At 39.6% G+C, this 20,512-nt stretch overlaps 1 protein-coding gene across 1 annotated transcript in view; it reads right to left on the minus strand.

Annotated features, from left to right (window-relative positions):
* ERCC6L2 (ERCC excision repair 6 like 2) overlaps positions 1-20,512 on the minus strand; it is a 171,269-nt gene that overhangs the window by 37,924 nt on the left and 112,833 nt on the right. The window contains 1 exon segment of the mRNA XM_030193646.1: positions 8,810-8,926. Within this exon segment, the coding sequence (XP_030049506.1) occupies positions 8,810-8,926 (117 nt within the window).

Consider the following 20,512-nt stretch of genomic DNA (forward strand, 5'->3'; position numbering starts at 1 on the left):
TTTTGGATGTTATAAGAAATAAGAGGGAAGACGGGTGGGAGGGGGGAGGGAGGTTTAGAGTTGATAGAGGGGGGAAGGGATATAAAGGTGGGGTAGATGTAAATGTAAAATCATAAAATCTTTGAAGTACTGCGAGCTCCATATCTGAAACTGTTAATCTGCTAACACTGTTATTAGTTATCTTGATTAGTTTGACCTGGATTGAAAGTGAATCACTATACCTTATGGATATTATGTAAAGAAGGTTAAAACTTATGTTTGATTAACAATGTTGAATAAAGACTTCTATAAATTAAAAAAAAAAAAGGGGGCCTGTGCTAGCATCAGCACACGTTTTGACACAAGCTGAGTCCCCTTTTTACCGCAGCAGGTAAAAAGATGTCTTTTTCTCAAAAAGGAAATGGCCATGTGGTATGTGATCTATATAACAAGCTCAGATGTGAAGGAGATATGAAAAAGCACAACTGACATACATTCTGACCACAGAATAAATCATTAAATTAAAGAGGTATGTGAACCACTTGCCATGCAGTCATTTCCAGGGGGAGCACCAACCTTTAATAAAAGGGCCCCTGAATGTGTGTCTTCGTTCCTGGATTCCTAAAATGCTATTGCAAGCGCTAAGAATCTTGAATCAAAAAGAAACTCCTTAGGCCCACGCATGAAAGCCCCCCCGTGCACTTTTACCTGCTTTGATACAGAACAGGTTCACAAAAGTGAAAACATATATCACGCCAAAGACTGATGTTTTGTTCTCAACATCAAAACTACTACATTTAACCTGACACAAAGGGGCTCCTGCTGGTATGTTCACAGGAGAGGACCATGAATATGTTAAAATAGAGTGAGGCATCGCAATAAGTTTACATAGCTACCTTCACATCAGCCCCTAATTTTACTCATAAGCTATTTGCACTCAAACATAACATTAATGCTATCTCAGGGACTATTCCCCCCTCAAAGTGGCACATTATTTTGACTACCATACCAAAGAATACTCAAACCACCCTAAGTGTAATCTCTAACTACAGACCAGTGGCTTCAATCCCATTACTGGTAAAGATAATGGAGGGATTAGTCACACACCAACTAATGGACTATTCACTCCATTGTACATAGCTCACAATCCAGTTTTAAACCTTCTCAAAGTACTGAAACTGTTCTCACCACCCTCCTAGCTAAATTTAGATGAGAACTTTGCTTTGGTAATAAAATATTAATACTACAATTTGATATGGCCAGTGCTTTTGACACTGTTGATCATAACATCCTTCTAAACATCCTTGACCATTACGGGATCTGTGGAGCTCTGTTAAAAGGGTTCTCAGGCTTCCTAAGGTCTACATCATACCAAGTGAAACAATCAGGTACAATTTTATCAGCATGGTCCCCTGCTTGTGGAGTGCTCCAAGGCTCTCTATTGTCCCTCATCCTATTTAACATCATGTTAATTTACTGGCGAAAAATGGTCTCACAACATTCATTTCTTCAGGTGATGTTACCATCTATATTCCATTCACTAAGACATAAATTAAATTACTCATATCATCAGATTAGGTATCTCTCTAATGGAATCTTGGCCATCCAATTTCAAATTAAAACTCAACACTGATGAAACTAAATTCTTAATAGTTACTAATCCTCATCACGCTATAAATCTTAAATCATTTACCATTGAGAACATTACATATTCCCTTGACTCAACTATGAAAATCTTAGGAGTCACAATTAACCAATTCCTCACTCTAGATAACCAAATTTCCAAAGTGGTCTTAAGTGTCTTCAATTCATTATGGAAATCGAGGAGACTAAGACCATTCTTTGCAAAATCAGTCTTTCGTACCCTAGTTCAATACCTAGTCCTAACAAAATTTGATTACTGCAACTCTACTTATGCATGACTTAAAGGAGATCTCCTCAAAAAACTACAAACTGCTCAAAACACTGCCACACGTCTCATATTCAGACTACCACACTTCACCAAAGCAACCCCCTTTCTGTACACTTTGCACTGGCTGCCAATAAAAGATAGAATATCATTCGAGCTATGCACCTTAATTCACAAAATTTTATATGGTTCAGCCCCAATATACATGACCAACCTCACTGAATTACCCTCACGTAAAATCTCTAAATCATTTTAGAGAATATCTTACCCTATATTTCCTGAATTGTAAGAAAGTAACCCACAAAACAATCCATAATGTTAACTTTTCATATCAAGGCACTAAAATTTGGAACACCTTACCTAAAACCATCAAATGCACTGATGATTATTTGTTATTCTGAAGTCTATTGAAAACTCACTTCTTCAGTCTAGCCTTTTAAGGAAATAAGCACTCTTCTCAAATAAACTCATGGCATTAATTTTTACCTCATCCCACCTCCCACTACTATAGTCTAAATCCTAGCCCTTTACATTTTTCCTCCATAGTTCAATAATCTAGCTGCGGAAAAAAGGGCCTTCGTAAGCAGTGGGGGCCGTTTTTACCACAGTGGTTAAAAGGACCCCAGGCACACATGGCCATGCGGTAAGAGAACTCTTACTGCATGGCCATGCGATGAGGAGCTCTTACTGCCACCCACTGAGGTGGCGATAAGGGCTTCCACACTAACCTGGCGATGCCCAATTAGCACCACACAAGCCATTTACGGGGATTTTCTTTTTTTTCCGGAAATGGCACACACTTGGGGCTGGACTACCGCCGGTGGCTGTGTTGTGCCGCTGGTAGTCCCAGAAAAGCGAGTGGCAAGTCCTAGTAACTGATAACATCAACACTTTTTGTGACTGGAATGAGCTGAGAATGAAAAAGGAGAAGCTGGTTCCAGACTGTAAAAGCTTCCATCAGACAAACAATCCACCTACATATAGGATGGAAAAAACAGAGAAACCTAGATTAAAATGCAGATAGAACACTCAGACTTAATGAGTAACGTGAATGGTGGAGAAGCATTATTGCAGCACACAAGGAAAACATACCTGGAAATTTTTATCAGACTCCAAGTTCTATACTTCTATGCAAGTAAACAAAGTAAAAAAGGAAGATACTGGCTTCAATGTGATTTCATCCTTTGGAGTTCATTTAAAGGGCTCATCTGTAAAGAAGTTCCAAGCTATTTCACTCTTTTGGCACATGTTATGAGTGTGATAAATGCCATCTTTCAAGATTAATACAAAAGAGTAATTGTTGTAAGTGCTTCCAAGAGGAAGTAATTCAAAGCACAGATGACAAGAGCCAAACTCCATGTATGGAACAAAAATGTTTTAAAAGGTCTTAATGGATTAATAGTAAACAGAGGAACTTGCAGCTAGCTGCTGTTGCCTTCCATTCCACTTCCCAAATATCACATACTGCAGGTATTGGGCATAAAATGATAGCTTTTATAAAACAGATTAGATTAATTATAAAACAAGCTGTACTCATAAACAAATATATAGATGCAACAGCAGTGCCCATGTTTACCTTATTTTCAAGTCTGACTCATTATATTCTTCATTGTCTATTAGCCATAGCTATTTTTGATATTCATACTGGGGCTATTGGCTCACCTTTATGGTCCTAGCCAAACTGGGCTGCCCTAGCAACAATCCACCCAGGGATGTTTGGTATATCACCGAGATCCACTGTAATGACAGCCTGACCCCTCCACAATATAAATAAATAACCATCCTGCCCTGCACTCTCAGAGTTAATATAACACAAGATCTGTTATGATGTAGTTCTGCTGCACTCCTCGGCATATCAAAGGCCCTCCCCACAGTGACAATGCTCATGAGATAGCCAGGAGGCTCAAATCTATCAGACCTGGGAAAAGATAGGGAGGCATCCTTGCTATAAGCAACAACCCCTCTTTGTTTATCTTTGCAGGCACAAGAAAAGCCAAAGAGACCTTCCTATCTGCTAATGAGGCTTTTAAGTGCTTAGTTAAGGCTGATGGCCCACTACCAAGGGAACACAAGTACAGGGAAGAAAAGTCCTCCCCACTAAACTAAGAAAACCAAATGACAGCGAAGGCGACGTACACAAACAATAAAAAATCAAGGTGTAGCGCACAATTTTATTGGTTGACAATTCAAGACTCAACACGAGTTGTGTTTCGGCCATTAGGCCTTCATCAGGCATCTGAACCAAACCAACTGACTATGGATAGAGCCTCTCAGTAAAGAAAATTGAAAGCACACTATTAGCAGCTGCACTTGCAAGTGCAATGTGAACTGCATGCCAAAGGTCGGCTGTACACAAACTCTGCGTCAATAGCAAATATGTAACATTTCTAGATTTTCTGTACACGCCTACTACCAAAGGAGCCTACCTGCCTGCCAAAAACAGCGAGGGTTCCTTACCCTTAACAGCCGCTGGGACTTTGTACCAGCAGGAAGATTAACAAAGAACAGCATTTCAGGGAGAAGGGGCCCGAGATAGACAACACTGCTCGATCCTGCTAAAAATCGCCTGGCTTAAGTACTGAACTTGCCCTTTATAAAAGCTGAACTATGAGGTCAAAGCCTATTCTAATTTTCTGTAGGTAAGAGGAAATTTTTCAAAACAATTTATTCAGGTAAAGAGCAATTTGTGTTTGAAAACTGGCTTTCTGAAACTGCTAAAAACATGTGATTTGTTCCCCAACATGAATGCTTTTGCCCACATTTAGAGGGGGCAGTCCCAAAATGTGTTTTGGTCATGGGAGGAAAACAGAAAGACAACATTTTCAAATCAAAGTGACATGACAAAACTTTACCCTAAAAAACAAGGCAACAACCTAAAGGACAGAACAGATAAGAGGTCATGACAAAAGACATTTAGATATCAGAAAGGCACAAGAATCAAACCTTTTTCAATGGAAAAGAAGTTAGAGAACTAATGAATATAATATGAAACTCCAATGAGGTAAGGAACATTATCAGAAAAACCAAGTTACTTACCTGTGGACATTAGGATTCAAATTTTCACAAGCGGGTGAAATCATCCAGTGGAGCCCTAGTTTCTCCACTATACAAGTGCATCACTATTTGTGTTACATCACCACATGGGGCTTCTTCAGTTGTCGAACAGATTCTTTTGACAACAAACAGTAAAGAAGGTGGGCGAGTATGTGATAAATTGAGTCCTATAGTCTACGAACACCTGCTACAGGTGAATAATTTGATTTTCTCAGAGGACAAGCAGGATTGCAGGTCCTCAAAAGTGGAATCCCTATCTACAGGCTGCATTCAATAAAAAAAGGGAAACAATGAAAGATACAACCAATGTAGATATCAAAATTGTTTTTGGTGGCAGCAAGCATTTTTTAAACCTTTTTTTTTTAAACAAAACAACCTGGAAATCAAAGTACATTGACCAGTAGGATGGAGTAAAATTCTAAGCCTCAAGGATATTCCATAGGACAAATCGACTAAACTTACTTATTGGGAATCTCTTTCCAAATAATGTGACTGTATAGATCAATGTCTTTGTTGCAGCTTTGCAAATCTCTTCCAGAGAAAATGATCTTAAATAAGCTACAGAAGTAGCCATGGATCTGACATTATGAGCCTTGCCATGACCATCTTGGGTCAGCTCTGCGTTGGCATAAACTGGATAGTACATGCTTGGAAACAGTAGTCCCATATTTTAGTCCACTCCAAATTGAAGGCTAAAGCTATTTCGAAATCCAGCATGTGTAAAATCTGTTCAAAACTGTGGCATATGGTTTAGAGAAAAAGTATCAGTAGGATGATTAAAATGGAAATCTAACTCTTCCTTAGGAAAAAACTTTGGATCAGCGTGCTGATTCACCCTATTGTTCCAAACCTTTGCACAGGGTGGATCAGTCACTAAGGTCTGCAGCTCACAAGCTCTGCACCCTAAATTGAGTGCTGCCAAAAGTGACGTTAAGTGCGATCTTTTTGGTGCACTTACTTAAGGCACACACAACTGCACATGCAATTATAGAATTGCCTTTCATGTATGAACATCTTTCACACAACATCTGAATGTATTTCAAAGTACACTTTATTTTAAAAAAAGCATACAATGCAGAAAAAATTGTTTTGCTGTTTATCAGCTGTATTAGTTTCAGCATTTATTTTCTTTCGAGGGAAAGGGAGGACAAACAGAGGATATGATTGAAATATTTACTAACTTTCAATAAAGCACGAGATGATTGCATTTTTCCAACAAAAAAAGAAATTCAAGGATATAGGGTCATAATATGAAGGTGGGAAATAGGCATGTTTTGTGTCCCTGGGATCAGTAGCATGAATCTTACTACTATTTAGGATTCTGTCAGATACTTGTGACCTGAATTGGACACTTTTGGAAGCAGGATACTGGGCTAGATGGACCACTGGTCTGACCCAGTACGGTTATTCTTATGTTCTTGTGAAGGAAGCTGAGAGGGAATAAGGAAATACATCTTACTGAAAAGGGTGGCAGATGCCTCAAATGGTCTACTAGCAGCATGAGGAACAGCCAGTGGCAGAATATGAAGGGTATGAAGGGAAGGGGAAGGAAGAGAAGGTATTTTGGGATTGAGTTCATGCTCTAATTACATACAGTTACAGTAAGTATTTTCCATCCCCAAAGGGCTTATAATCTAAGGGGTCCTTTTACTAAGGTATGTCTCGAATGTCTCACACAACTCTGTACAATGTAATCCATAACCAAGTTGTAACAAATGTATTTCTATTATTCATATCTTATTGTAAGCCACACTGAGCCCGCAAAAAGGTGGGAAAATGTGGGATACAAATGCAATAAATAAATAAATAAATAAATAAGGTGCGCTAACAGATTTAGCAAACGCTAAATGATAAGATGCCCATAGGAATATAATGGGCATCTTATCATTTAGTGCGTGCTATTAGCACGTGCTAAATCTGTTAGCACACCTTAGTAAAAGGACTCCTAAATTTGAACCTGAAGCAATGGAAGGTTAAGTGACTCGCCCAGGATCACAAGGAGGCACAGTGAGATTTTTATCATGGATGCTTGAGTTTATATCTTCCAGTCATTTCACTATATTTCTAAACCCAGCACAATGCATATACTAAAAAGATTTCAGCATTCATCTCTAAGGCGTACTTTCTACTTCCCTATTCTTTTGTCACTTTCAGGGTAATTTTAATCCAGATTGCCTAGGTTCAGAGTCTAAACAAGGGCCTATTTTTAGGGTATTTTAAAGGTAATAAATAGAAATAAAGCAAAACAGAGAAAAGAAAGTAAGATGATACCTTTTTTTTTATTAGACTAACAATACATTCTTTGATTAGCTTTCAAATGTAATCCTTCTTCAGTTCTGAAGTGGAACTTAAAGGGAATACCAGGCTCCATGACAGCTTCAGGTTATTATGGGCATTCTTAACAGAGCAGGGGTAGCCTAGTGGTTAGTGCAGTGGACTTTAAACCAAGGGACTCAGGTTAAAATCCCACTTTAATTTTGTTTTTGTTGTTGTTGTAACTGTGAGTTCTCCAGGAGCAGAAAAATACATACGGCACTTCAATAGCCTTTTTGCAGGTGGCTTCTATATTTAGGTACAGCAGGTATTTTTCTGTTTCTGGAGGGCTCACAATTACAAATTACTAGAGATAAAGTGGGATTTCAACCTAGGTCCCTTGGTTTAAAAGTCCACTGCACTATCCACAAGGCTGCTCCCCTATTCTACGGGGACATCTGCGTGGCCATTCTTTTAAGAATGCTGCCAGACAGAAGTCCTTGTCCTTGCTTTTTTTGCCGTTCATACGCTAGACGTTACAGTTTATAAAATAGCTGCTCATACTGGACATCCTGATGTATTTCCTTTTGGAAAATACATGCAAGATAGACATCCATTTGGATGTTATGAGTTGGATGACTCTATTCTGACTTGGGCGTCCTTTGTAAAAAGGCCCCTCTATGTAAATGTCTCTGGGGAAAGATGACTAAAGTAGCAGATCCAAAATATTGAGAATGACTGATTTTTCATGTCATGGTTCTATAGGCAGTTTGTAAAAGTTACATGTTTGAACCTTTTTTTCCCCACATAAAAAGATGGGGTTTAGACTCTTGTGTTACAAATTGTTTGATCAAACAGAATTAAGTAAAACCTCATTTTTGTTTCTGGAGACTTTAGTCATCTTTTCCCAAAGATGGTCACATATAAGCACATTCTTTTGTGATCTAGGAGCACATAATTACACCAGCTCTAGGGCTGGCTTAAGTGACTGAACCTAAAATCTAGGTGCATTCTTGGTTCTTTACACCAAGAAAAAGTAGATGCCTACTTTTCTTCATAGAAAAGGCTCAAATAGGCATGTTCTTTGTGTCTACGTGGCCCCTTAATACCCTTTATAGGTTTAATGAAAGGTAATTTGCAATTTGTTGGCCTAGTTCCCTATTTTGTTATTTTTATTGTTGAAGACAGCCAAAATACTCTTTACCTACCTCAGTTCTTCCAAATTCATACATACACCCAGTGCAATTTTTCTAGCAAAAAAGGTGCCGGTACTCAAATGCCAGGCCACCCTTCAGGGGTGGAGTGATCACTGAGGGACTCACTCCACACTAGCCAGGCCCCCTGCAACCAGTCACAGAATCTATGACAAGGCAGAATTGGTGTCTTGAGCCTGAGCTCTTTCATTAAAACTTGTGGTCCATGGGTCAATTTTAGCAGACACTGGAAAAGGTGCCAGTACTCAGTACCCCCCAGTACCCCCTCAAAAAAAGCCCTGCATACACCTAATTCTAAAGTTTTGAAAGCTGTATTCTACCCTCTACTCAAATACCCAAATCCTATTGCTATGAAGGCTGCTTCTTTCACAATTTTGTGTCAACAAAACAGGAAACCAACCTGTTTTTTGCTGGTGGTGTTATCAATCCGCAAAAGTGCAGCATGGTTAGCAACCTTTCGAAGAATGGCCAAATAGCTAAAATACAGGGTCTTCACAGGATCACCATATTTATTTACCTGTAAAACAATGAAATGCAAATTAAGATAGTTCTACAGGAATTACAAAAAGATGTATGCAAACATATGAACAGCGCAGCCACAATACTATAAGTTTTTTTTCTTTTTGAGGGGGTGTTCCTTTATGGCACAGCAGTCCCTGCCACCCCTACTCTGTACTTGATGGACTGCGCAGATGACATGGGTGGTCCCTGCTGGCCCTAGGACTAGTCACCTTCTCCAAGGAATACCCTTAAGTAGTACCAATTGGTCAGTAGAAAATGTTGGGGATATGTGCAGACAAAAATAGCTTTGGTTAGTTTTTTATTTTTCAGTTGTTTTTTTTTTTTTGGGGGGGGGGGGGATAGTTTTGTGGTTAGTTTCATTTATGTGTTTCAATAGTCATTTTTAAAGGAATAATCTAAGAAAACATTTCTTTGTAGATGCATCAAATAGCCTCAAAGTAGAAATGTTGGAACCAACAACAGTATCTGTAGTCAAGAAAGCAAAGGGTAAGCAGAGGATTTCTGAGGGAGAGGAAGCACCTGCAGAGCTGAGTGGTTGGTATGAATGAGCAGACTACATAGAATAGAACAGCAGATACTGACCATACTGTCTATGTTTCCATACTAGAATTCAATGATAGTAGGATTACTATTCCTACTTTTAAAAAAAATGTCCACCAGTCTTTTAACCTCCACAGTGCAGATTGGACCCCTGTTTAATATGCTGTCCATAGATCTCATCTTCCTCCACTGTAAAGATGGTGCTCTGAAAATGCAGAATGGCCACTAGGATGTTTGACATCCTTTTGGTGTGCACCAGTTATCACATTAACACATTTTACCTTTTCCATCTACAGACATCTACAGTACATCAATCATGCACAGTCTGGAAAGAAAAGAAGGTTAACAAAGAGGAACAAATAAATGAGACACTTTTTTACTGGGCAAACGTAATATGTTTTTTTGACTAGTTTTGGATGTTAACACTCCTTTCCTCAGACCAGAACAGAATGAATACAAGGTGATACTACCAGAACATATATTAGAAAAGGGTCTAAAAGTAATATAACACAGAACATAGAAGAGTTGGGGGGGGGGGGGGGGAGGGAAATTGATGGGTGACTAGAAAGTGATCATTTAGTAACAGCCCATGCTAACAACATTAATGCACATTATTTGCTGCAATAGTAAATGACCTCCACAATGAGTTAAAAAGTCTAGATCATTCAATTCCAAAGAGTCTGATCACTGCACCAATGACCTTATGAACATTTTAAGGAAAATCCGGGTGCATAAGACTTTTGAAATTAAAATGATCAGATCTCATAAAGAAATGAGAAAATGTCACAAACTAAAGCTGAAACATTTTGGAGCACAATTTTTACCTCTGCATACAGGAAGAATTTGGAAAAGGCAAGCATCAAAGTTGGGGAATGGCCTGAAGTAACAATAAGAGTTGGAAAGTTGTTATAAGCAGCCTCAAATTGAAGAGCCCTGGCCCAGATGGCGTGACCAATTCTTGACTCAAAACAGTGAACATCACTCCACCAAGACCAGGCAGATTTCAAAATCAGGCAATCTGAATTAATATCACAGTGGCTAATAACTGGATGAGCACTTCTTCTTCTTCGAAAGGGAGATTCAAGTAATGTTCCCAAAAAGTACAGACCAATAACTTATCTACCTACAGTCTGTAAGCTGTTTGCTGCATAAGATACTGAAAGAAGATATGATCATGAGACCATCTCTGGGAAAAGGTGACTACAATCACCAAAAACAAAAAATAAGGTTTTAATGAATTCTGTTAGAGCAAACAATTTGTAAATACAATGGTCCAAACCAATCCTTTTATGTGAAAAAAAAAATTAAAAAGTTACAGAAGTTAAAATGTAACTTTTTCAGACTGCCTAAGGACCCATGATATGAAAAGTCGGCCAAGGTCAACATTTTGGATCCAAGACTTTAGTCACCTTTTCTTCGAGACAGTCAAATCATAGCAATAGAACAGAAGGGCAAAAAGAGGAGCATATAGAACAAAAGACCAGCTCTTGCTAACTAAATCCATCATGGCTAGTGCTAAGAAAAGCAGAAACCTCAGTGTAGTATGGACAGATTAAGAACGCCTTCGATAGTGTCTCACACTCTTGGAGAATAAATTACTCTGAAATGCATAAAATAAACTATGTATTGGTTGAGAGGGGCATCTTTGATATGACATCTAAGTCCAACTTTGGACGTTTTTCATAAAACAACCAAAATCCAAATAGGAAAGAATATCATTTTTGAAAGAAAAATGTCTTTTTTTTTTTTTTTCAAAAATACTGTTTTGAACATTTTGTTTTTTGGTCTATTTTCGGGAAAAAAACAAATAAGTGCAAAACCTAGAGATTCATGCCATTGGGATGTAGCAATAGCCAGCATTTTTAGTAGACTGGTCCCCCAGACACTCCAGGAGAGCCATGGGGCATCCTAGAGGGCACTTCATAAAAATGCTCCTAGGTACACATCTAAACCATGCTCCCTTACCTTGTCCCCTGAGCTCCTCAAAACCTACCCAAAACCCACTGTCTCCCACTGTTCACTACTACAACAGCCCTTATGGATGAAGGGGGCACCTACATGGGGGTAAAGTAGGGTTTTGGCGACTTTGGGAGGGGTCATAGTTTCCACCACAAGTGTGACCGGTAGAAGAAGATAGGGACCAGAGTCCCCCACTCCAGTGCACTGCACCGACCACTACACTACTCCAGGGACCTGCACAATGCTCTAATAGACTTTAACATCCGAGGCTGTCATTCAGGCTGGTAAGTCATTTTTTTATTCACATTTTTGGGGGAGTAGGAGGGGATCACCCCTGATTCCCTCCAGTGGTCATCTGGTCATTACCTTTTTGTGCCTTATTCATTGTGAAAACAGGTCTAGACCAAAACGTTGAAGTCTCAGCTCTAGACGTTTTGATTTTGTTTCATTATAGCTGAAAAATGTCTCAGGAACACCCACATCCCACCCTTAACATGCCCCGACACGCCCCCTTGGGGCTTCGCTGCACTGCAGAAGAACAGCACAGAAAAAGTCTGAAAAATAGGTTTAGAAAATACTGATTTGGACGTTTTTGTGAGACTCCAGGGAAGACAGAAAAGTCATGGACCGGAGGGAATTTGGGGGGGGGGGGGGGGGGGGGAGAGAATTGAAGGACCCAGGAGGGGAGAAGTGATGACCTAAGGGGAAGCAGGGAAGAAAGAGAAGTGATGGACTCAGGGAGGGAGGGAAAAAGGGATGGATCCAAGGGGATAGAGGGGAAGAAAGAAATGATGGACCTAATGAGGAAAGGAATGAGAGGAAGAGATGTTGGGCCACAGGGGCAGGGAGGGAGGAAGAGATGTTGAGCCACAGTGGAGGGGGGAGGGGGAAGAGATGTTGGGCCACAAGGACAGCGAGGGAGAGGGAGGGAGGAGAGGGGAATCGTTAGCGATTCCTGTGCAACAAATGAGAGGGAAGCCCATAGGAATTGAATGGGGTTTCTCTCATTTGCCGCATTGGGAATCGGTAGCACAGCTTTGTAAAAGAGGCCCTAAATGAGTTAGAACTTATTTTAACGAGCTCATTCAGATTACTAGTTATTTAGATTTACACCGTTAGAACCTGGTAAGTCCTGGCAGTATATAAAATTTTAATAAACGTAAACACTTAGGGCCCTGTTTACTAAAGTGCACTAGCGTTTTTAGTGCATGCAAATAATGCTAGTGTGCCTACAACACAACTTGGTAAACAGGGTCCTCATATAGGCCAGGGATACATTATTATTATCCAGGGATTCAAACTTGATCTCCACATTTCACATCTCAGATTCTAACTGGCTACAATATTTTTGCTTAGAATGAATCATTTATTCACTTTTGCATAAACAGAAAGAGAAAATGTGCTGCAACTCATAATATTTTGGGAATCCACAACTCCATGAAAAGTAAATAAGTGATTCATAACAGAACATATATTGCACACAAATACACACACAAAAAACTAACCATGAAAGTCACAAGCCATTTGAATTCAAGTTAATTACAGCTGTCTGCCGAACATACAACCTTTCCCTGCACTGCAACCAATCATAGCAATGAGTAATAACTGTAATATTTTACAAATGTCTGAAATAACTCAAATGACTTGAAATTCATTCTGCTGGTTTTCCTACCAGCAATAATGACATCAGATAATCATGGGTTTCTTAGCTCAGGGCTGACTGCTTTTATAGAAGTACACTTGCCAAAAACAGCAAAGCCTGCATCTCACCCAAAGCAGCAGAGCTGCAGTGGACAAATAATAAAAGAGAGAGCAGATAAATCAGTATACTTTCCCAATGCTACATTTTATTTCATTTTCCGAAACTGTGAGCTGAATTTATTTTCTCTGTTTCTTTTTCCTACTCTAACTAGACACAGCTTTATTACTGCATAAATCAAAACTCCTTGCTGCTTTCAGGACATAGAACATAAGCCCATGGAAATCCCTGCCAAACCCCCCCTCCCCCTTTACAAGGCCACGCGGTAATGTCAACGCATTGCATTACCGTACCGGCAGCTACTTGCGCATCTTTGTAAAAGCGGAAGTTAGGTAGTAGCTTGTGCGCTTTAAGGCTTGATATGGCTTTGTAAGTATGTCAAATTTTGCTGCTTCTTGTATCTTTTTCTTTCAGGAAAAGCTAACGAGCTAAAATTATCAAAGACAGGAAGGATGGAAAACAGGATAACTCCAGGGCAAACTGTTATCTTAACAAAAACACATAAAAGATTTCTTTTGAAATACTTCCCAACATAGATTTGTAGAAGGTTTGCATTTAGGGCACAGTGGTTGTAGGGAGGTTGAGCTGTGTGTGTGTGGTGGTGGTGGTGGGGGGGGGGGGGGGGGGGGGGAGAGGGATCACCCGTTTCACTTTTTTGCCGAAAAACAGATTTAACTCACACCTTTTCAGTACTTGCTCAAGATAAGTTACATTCAGGTACAGCACATATTTCCCTGTCCCTGGAGGGCTTACAATCTAAGGGCCCCTTTAATTTAAGGGCATTAAGTCCTACTGCGAAGTTGGAATGTGAGAAAAGGCTTACCATAAAAGTGTTTTGTATAATTCCCTGTTGTTGCACACTAAGCACACGTTAACTATTTTTCAAAACATATTTTTTTTTAGAGGGGCATGTCATGGGCAGAGAGTGAGCATTCTTGCCTTATCCAGCTAGCGAATTATGATTAGTGCATTTATTTATTTTATTTTTGTTACTTTTGTACCCTAACTGGACACAGTTAATGTGGAGCACTTAGCGCCTCCTAAATGGGAAGCAGTAAAATGCTCCCACATTAATTTTTGCAGGTCTCACACAATTAATCCCTCTCTAAGAAATTGAAGAGCTACACTGGCTCCCAATCAAAGAACGCATTGCTTTCAAAATCTGCACCCTGGGTCACAAAATTATCTGAGGTGAAGCCCCGGGATACATGACAGACTTGATCGACCTACCAACTAGAAACACATCCAAATCAACACAAACTTATCTAAATCTGCACTACCCAAGCTGCAAAGGACTTAAATACAAATCAACTTACACATCCAGTTTTTCCTACATAAGCACACAACTGTGGAACACATTACCGAAAGCCTTGAAAAAGACATACGACCACCTAAACTTCCGGAAAACACTAAAAACTAACCTGTTTAAAAAGGCATACCCTACCGATCCAACTTAAATGCCTGATCTCTGCAACACAACACAACAAAACTAAAGTACATAATGGACATAACACAACTCTTCCGTTGTACGATTCCCTAATGTGGCTGTACCACACAAACTTTGCCTATCACATCACTTTGTATTTGTTCACAGCGGAGTCAGCAAACGCCTCTTCGGTACTATGTAAGCCACATTGAGCCTACAAATAGGTGGGAAAATGCGGGATACAAATGTAATAAATAAAAAACAATGTTTGTATATCTTATATCCTATATATTATGAATATAACTCTCATATGCAAAATTACATAACGAGGAAAAAAACCCTCAAATGTCCCAGCATGGCAGCAAGTTGTGAAATCTTTATGCCAGCGTATGTTGGACTCCACTTATATCACTGGTCTAAAAAAAACCTCCTTGTAAAATTTCTTGTTTTCAATTTTTTATAGTTGTTTTGAAAATTAATGACATTAGCACACAACCTGCAAATAAAGAAAAATGCCCTAAAAAGTGCAGTGGTAAATCTGGACTTAGTACACTAGAAAGACCCACGTTAGATTTCAATTCACTTTAGTAAAAAGGCCCCTAAGTTTGAACCAAGGCAATGGAGGGTTAAGTGATTTGGCCAAGATCACAAGAAGCACCAGTGGGATTTGGACCAGGGAGCAAGCTACATTATTTCATGACGTCTTAAAAAATACTCTCATCCACAATCTCTCGTACAATTCCTGCATGCTTGCACTAGAAGTAAGGAATCTCCCTTCCTGACAGAGTGTGAGTAGCTATTGGCTCATACACTGATGGGAAGGGGAGATGTAATAAACAAAAAATAAAACAAGCCAGACTTCTCAGACCTTCCCCCTCCCAATCCCCCACAAAAGTTCCCTGGTTAAACAGTAGGCCTCAAAACCACACCACCTCCCCAACAAAAAATTCCTAGCACCCGGTGGCCCCAGACCTTCTAATACCACAATAAATTCCTGATGCTCCAGTGAACCTTGGTCCCCAACTACACATATCTACCACCAACCCAAAGATTTCTCTAATATCTTGTGGGTCTCCCACCAAATACACCGTAGGGCTCAAATGCCCCTCCCCCCATGTACTCCCAGAACCCCTCCCCAAATGCACAGAGTCAGGAGCGATACCCACTGGCTCCTGCCTCTGCACTGCCATCTTAGAAAATGATGGTACCTGACTCTGCTTGTTGTCAGTCTGCTATATAAAGCAATGATTCATTTATTTGGTAGACCAATCCCAAGATGGTGTCGCAGAAGTAGGAGCGAGTGAGCATTGATCCTACCTCATGACTCATGGAGGCTTTGGGTAATATCATGGGTACTCCACTTGGGCTCTCAGGGAATTTTTGAGGGGGTCGGGGAGGTCAGGGACCAGGAATCACAGGCCATCAGGGGTTAGGCAGTTGAAGACTAGTGGCCACTTGGGCTCTTGGGTTATCCGAGGTCAAGTGCCTCACTTCATCTCAGATGAAAACTTCAAAAGCTTCCTGGTTTATTGCCCCTTGTACCATTAGATGCTGGGATAGATGAACACAATAAACAAGTCCTTCTTCTTTAACCTACAGTACTTTGGATAGTTTTACACTTCCCTCAAAGATACAATATCCAAAATTCTCTCTAACTAAAGACCTACTACAGCATCACATGATCCCATGCCATCACAAATACTAAAGCAATCCGATACCAATTTATTACCATTCAACCACTCTATGGTCTAGTATGTCTCAGGGACAGGTGCCCAATTTTTGGAAATTTGCATAAGGTTGCCTTTGTTTGAAGAACCCCACAATTAGGGCCCTGTTTACTAAGATGCATTAGCATTTTTAATGTGCCTACAATTAGTGCGAGTAGAACCCTGTAAGCGCCTATAGGGATATTATAGGTACATACACCGTTAACACGTGTACATGGTTAACATGTGTTAAAAACGCTAACATGCCTATAATAGGGCTTAGTAAACAGGGCCCTAAGTGCTTCTTTAGCTTTAAATTATCGTCCAATTTCCAATAAACTTATGGCACCAATACCTTATACCCAAATAAATCTGGGTTTCCTTGTGATCATAATACAGAAACAGCTCTTGGTCTTACAACATCCTATATAATAATTTGCACATCCAACGTTCCATCGCTATCTGGCTGCCTGGGTTCGTAACATCTCATGACGTCAGCCAGCCTCCAGCGTTCCATTCCCCCTCACTGCCCCGCCCTTGCGTCAAAACGTAATGACGTCAGAGGGTGGAACAGTGAGAGGGAAGGGAATGCTGGAGGCGAGCTGACGTCAGGATGTTACCAACGGAAGGGAAGCCAGCCAGGCCAGCCAAAAAATGATGAGGTACAAAGGAAGAGAGAATCGTGGCACATCAAGGGGAGGGCAGAGCAGAATCGATGGACATGGATGGGATGGGATGGGAGGAGAGGACAGGAGAGAATAGAATCGCGGGACATGGATGGGAGGGCAGGGAAGGGGAGAGACAAAAAAATCGCTTACTAGAGAGCCTTTCTAGGGCCCATTTCATTGTTGAGGAAACGAGCTGGGTTCCACTAGTATCTATATAAATCTCTAACAAACAAAGCACATTCTTCTTTCCTTCAGTCTCTCTGCCATATTTGAATAGCAAAGAGGCGCTGAGTGCCTAGCAGCAACAAAAGAAAAAACAGAAAGCACACGCTGGAGGTCCAAACAGTTTCTTTATTCTTACGAATAAAGGAACTGTTTGGACCTCCAGTGTCTGCTTTCTGTTATTTTCTCTGCCATATTTGACTTGGTTGATCAGTCCCTATTATTACATTGACTCCAGGATATAAGTAAATCAGGTATTGCTCTCAATGATTTTCTTCTTATCTTGACAAGAGGAAGTTTCTAGTTTACTGGAAAAAATGCTTTATCCAAGCTATATGATCTCACATTTGCTGTTCCTCAGGGATCTATCTTGGTGCCGCTTGTTTTCAATATATTGATATCACCACTTGCACCTTTCATACAATCTTTGGGTTTGGGTTTAACAGTTTTTCACTACATTGATGATATTCAGTTGTTCACGGTTACTCGACCCCTCAAATTCGTGCAATATACAGTCTAATAATGAGAGATTCTCTCGAATAGCAAACTGGTCCCTGATTCATAAACTCAAGCTTAATCCAGATAAAATTAAAAGCGATGGGTTTTTTTTTTCTCACAATAAGGATCCTCGAAAACCTATTCGTCCTCTCACTATAAATGATGCAAACCTCCTACTGGTTAATAAACTCAAGATCTTAGGAGTCACCTTAGATTCTGAGCTCACATGATTGCTATGGGCTCCTTTTACTAAGCTGTGGTAAGCACTAGCACATGCTTACCGCAGCTTAAAAGGGCTTACCGCAGGGTGTGCTGAGGCATCCTACGTTAAACTCTGAATGTGCACACACAAACCACATGTTAAAAAACGTTTTTTTATTTTTCTGGGAAGGGGTGTATTTGGGGGCAGAGAATGGGTGTTCCTGCGCTAATCAGTTAGCGTTATCTACACTGCTGCACGCTGATTAGCATGTGATTAGCGCGTGAGCACTTACTGCCTACAAAATAGGTAGTGATAAGGGCTCACGCGCTAATGGCAACATTAGCACATGGCCATTAGTTCAGAAAATGGAAAACTGGCCATTTTCCAGCTGTGGTAAAAATGGCCTTAGAGCGCGGGAAAAACCCATGTAAGAGCACACTACGGCCAATTTCTGTCTCAGCTTTGTAAAAGGAACTCCTATATCAGTTTATAGTACAGAAAAGCTTCTTTAAGCTTAATTTACTTTGCAATATATTTTAACAACCTGCTTTTAGAATGCTTGTTATAATGCCTTATTCCTACCACACTTGAACTATTATAGTTCCCTGTTTTGTGGCCTAGGGATTAAACAGATCTGACATTTGCAATTAATAGAAAATGGCAGCAGTTAAACTGATAACTCATGCTAAGAAATATGATTACGTGACTCCATTACTTCGTAATCAGCACTGGCTTCCTGTATCAGTTAGGATCAGATTAAAGATCTTATCCTTGATCTATAAGATAGATGATACAGGGATATCAGCTTTTTGTTTACATCACGATTTATTGTACCTTATACAACTGCAAAACCTTTTTTTTTTTTTTTAAGAGTTATTTGTTTAGAAACCACAAGACGTGCTATATTCAGCGTTGAGGGATCTACTATGTGGAAAGTCCTGTCCCTCCACCTTCGACACCGCTTCAAGAGTGCCTTAAAAACTTACTTAATCAAGGACACATTCGAAACTTTGATTACATATAGCACCCACTTATACATTTGAAGGGTCTGGACTGCTGAAGAAGTGAGGGCCTCTTTGCCATTTTAAGCATTAATAAATACCCTCTAGTGCCACTACCCTTATAATTAATGAGATGTGTTTTTATGAATTTTTTTTCTTTTTCCTCTATCTTTTTTATATTTTGATGCACTGTACAATCATGGTTTGTGAACCATTGAGATATATTGTACAATCAACTGTAAATAAAAATAAACGTGAACTCGAACACATTCACTATTAGTACGTACTAGCCTTGGCTGGTTTTAAATGCGGAGTGAGGATTTTTCAGGAAATTGTTACAAGTGTTATACTTATTTTCCCATCACATTCTCATGGTCACATACTGACAAAATATTTTATAGTTTGCACTAGCTAAGACTCCAATGAAGACTATTTTTGGAATGACACAGCCAGATCATGCCCCTTTCATTATACTATTACAGAGTGGTTTGAGTCCTAAAATGCTAAAAAAGTGAAGTATGAGGAAGAAACTGCTGATGCAAGTGGCTTTTGATGCTTCTATAGAGGATGTTACTGAAGAAAATTTTATTTTACTGATGAGAATGAGATTAACCCCAATGTTATCTGGAATGATGTTAGGGCAGCTATCAGAAGGAATTTATTTATTTGGATTTAGCTCATACCTTGGTCACTGGAAGACAATATCCCTTTCCTTTCATTTGAAGAGGACAAAAGACCCCAAAGAAATTCATCCAAGAGATCTCTTTGAATTAGAGACTCTAAATAAGGGTTATAGATCTCTGATTCTCAGGAATATGGTTATGCAGAAGGGATGAAAGTTAAATGAGGTATTTACAGCTAAGGCTGCATCGATGAAAAGCAGCTCATGTATGACAAGGGAAATAAAGCAGACTGAGCCCATAGATTATACGCCCAGCATTCCAAAACTTTTGCTCATGCTATTAAAGATTTACTAAGAAACAGTTTGTCACAAATAAAGAAACTTGCAAGCATGTCCAGTCTTTTCAAGAGCATTTGATTCTAATAAACTGAAGAAAGGTATTGACAATATTTTGGACACACTCTCAATTAAAAACAAAAAACACAGGAAGCTTTGATGATCTAGATGACCCCATAACTGTCCTGGAAGTTTTTTTTATGCTATTAAGGTAATGTAAACAGAGAAGCTAAGGGGAAATGATTTTACTGTTATATTTTATTAGAAGTTTTTATTGCCTCTGGCACCCTCATTTAGTTAAAATGTCTTATGCTACAATGGAAGAAGCCTTTTTGTCAAAACTTAACATGAATGCATAAATCTTTGCTGATGACACAAAGTTATTCAAAGTCGTGAAATCGCGGAAGGATTGTGAAAAACTACAAGAGGACCTTACGAGACTGGGCGTCTAAATGAGCAAGTGCAAAGTGATGCATGCGGGAAAGAGGAACCCAAATTATAGCAATGTCATGCAAGGTTCCACGTTAGGAGTCACAGCTGATTTTGCAGAAACAATCATGAGAGAAGCATGAGAAACATAGGAAATCCTCTCTTCCAACACCTGCTCCGACCTAGTGTTATTTTTTTTACAGCGGTCAGACA

The sequence above is a fragment of the Microcaecilia unicolor genome, chromosome 2 (genome assembly GCF_901765095.1).
Source record: "Microcaecilia unicolor chromosome 2, aMicUni1.1, whole genome shotgun sequence".
In the NCBI taxonomy this organism is placed as follows: domain Eukaryota; kingdom Metazoa; phylum Chordata; class Amphibia; order Gymnophiona; family Siphonopidae; genus Microcaecilia; species Microcaecilia unicolor.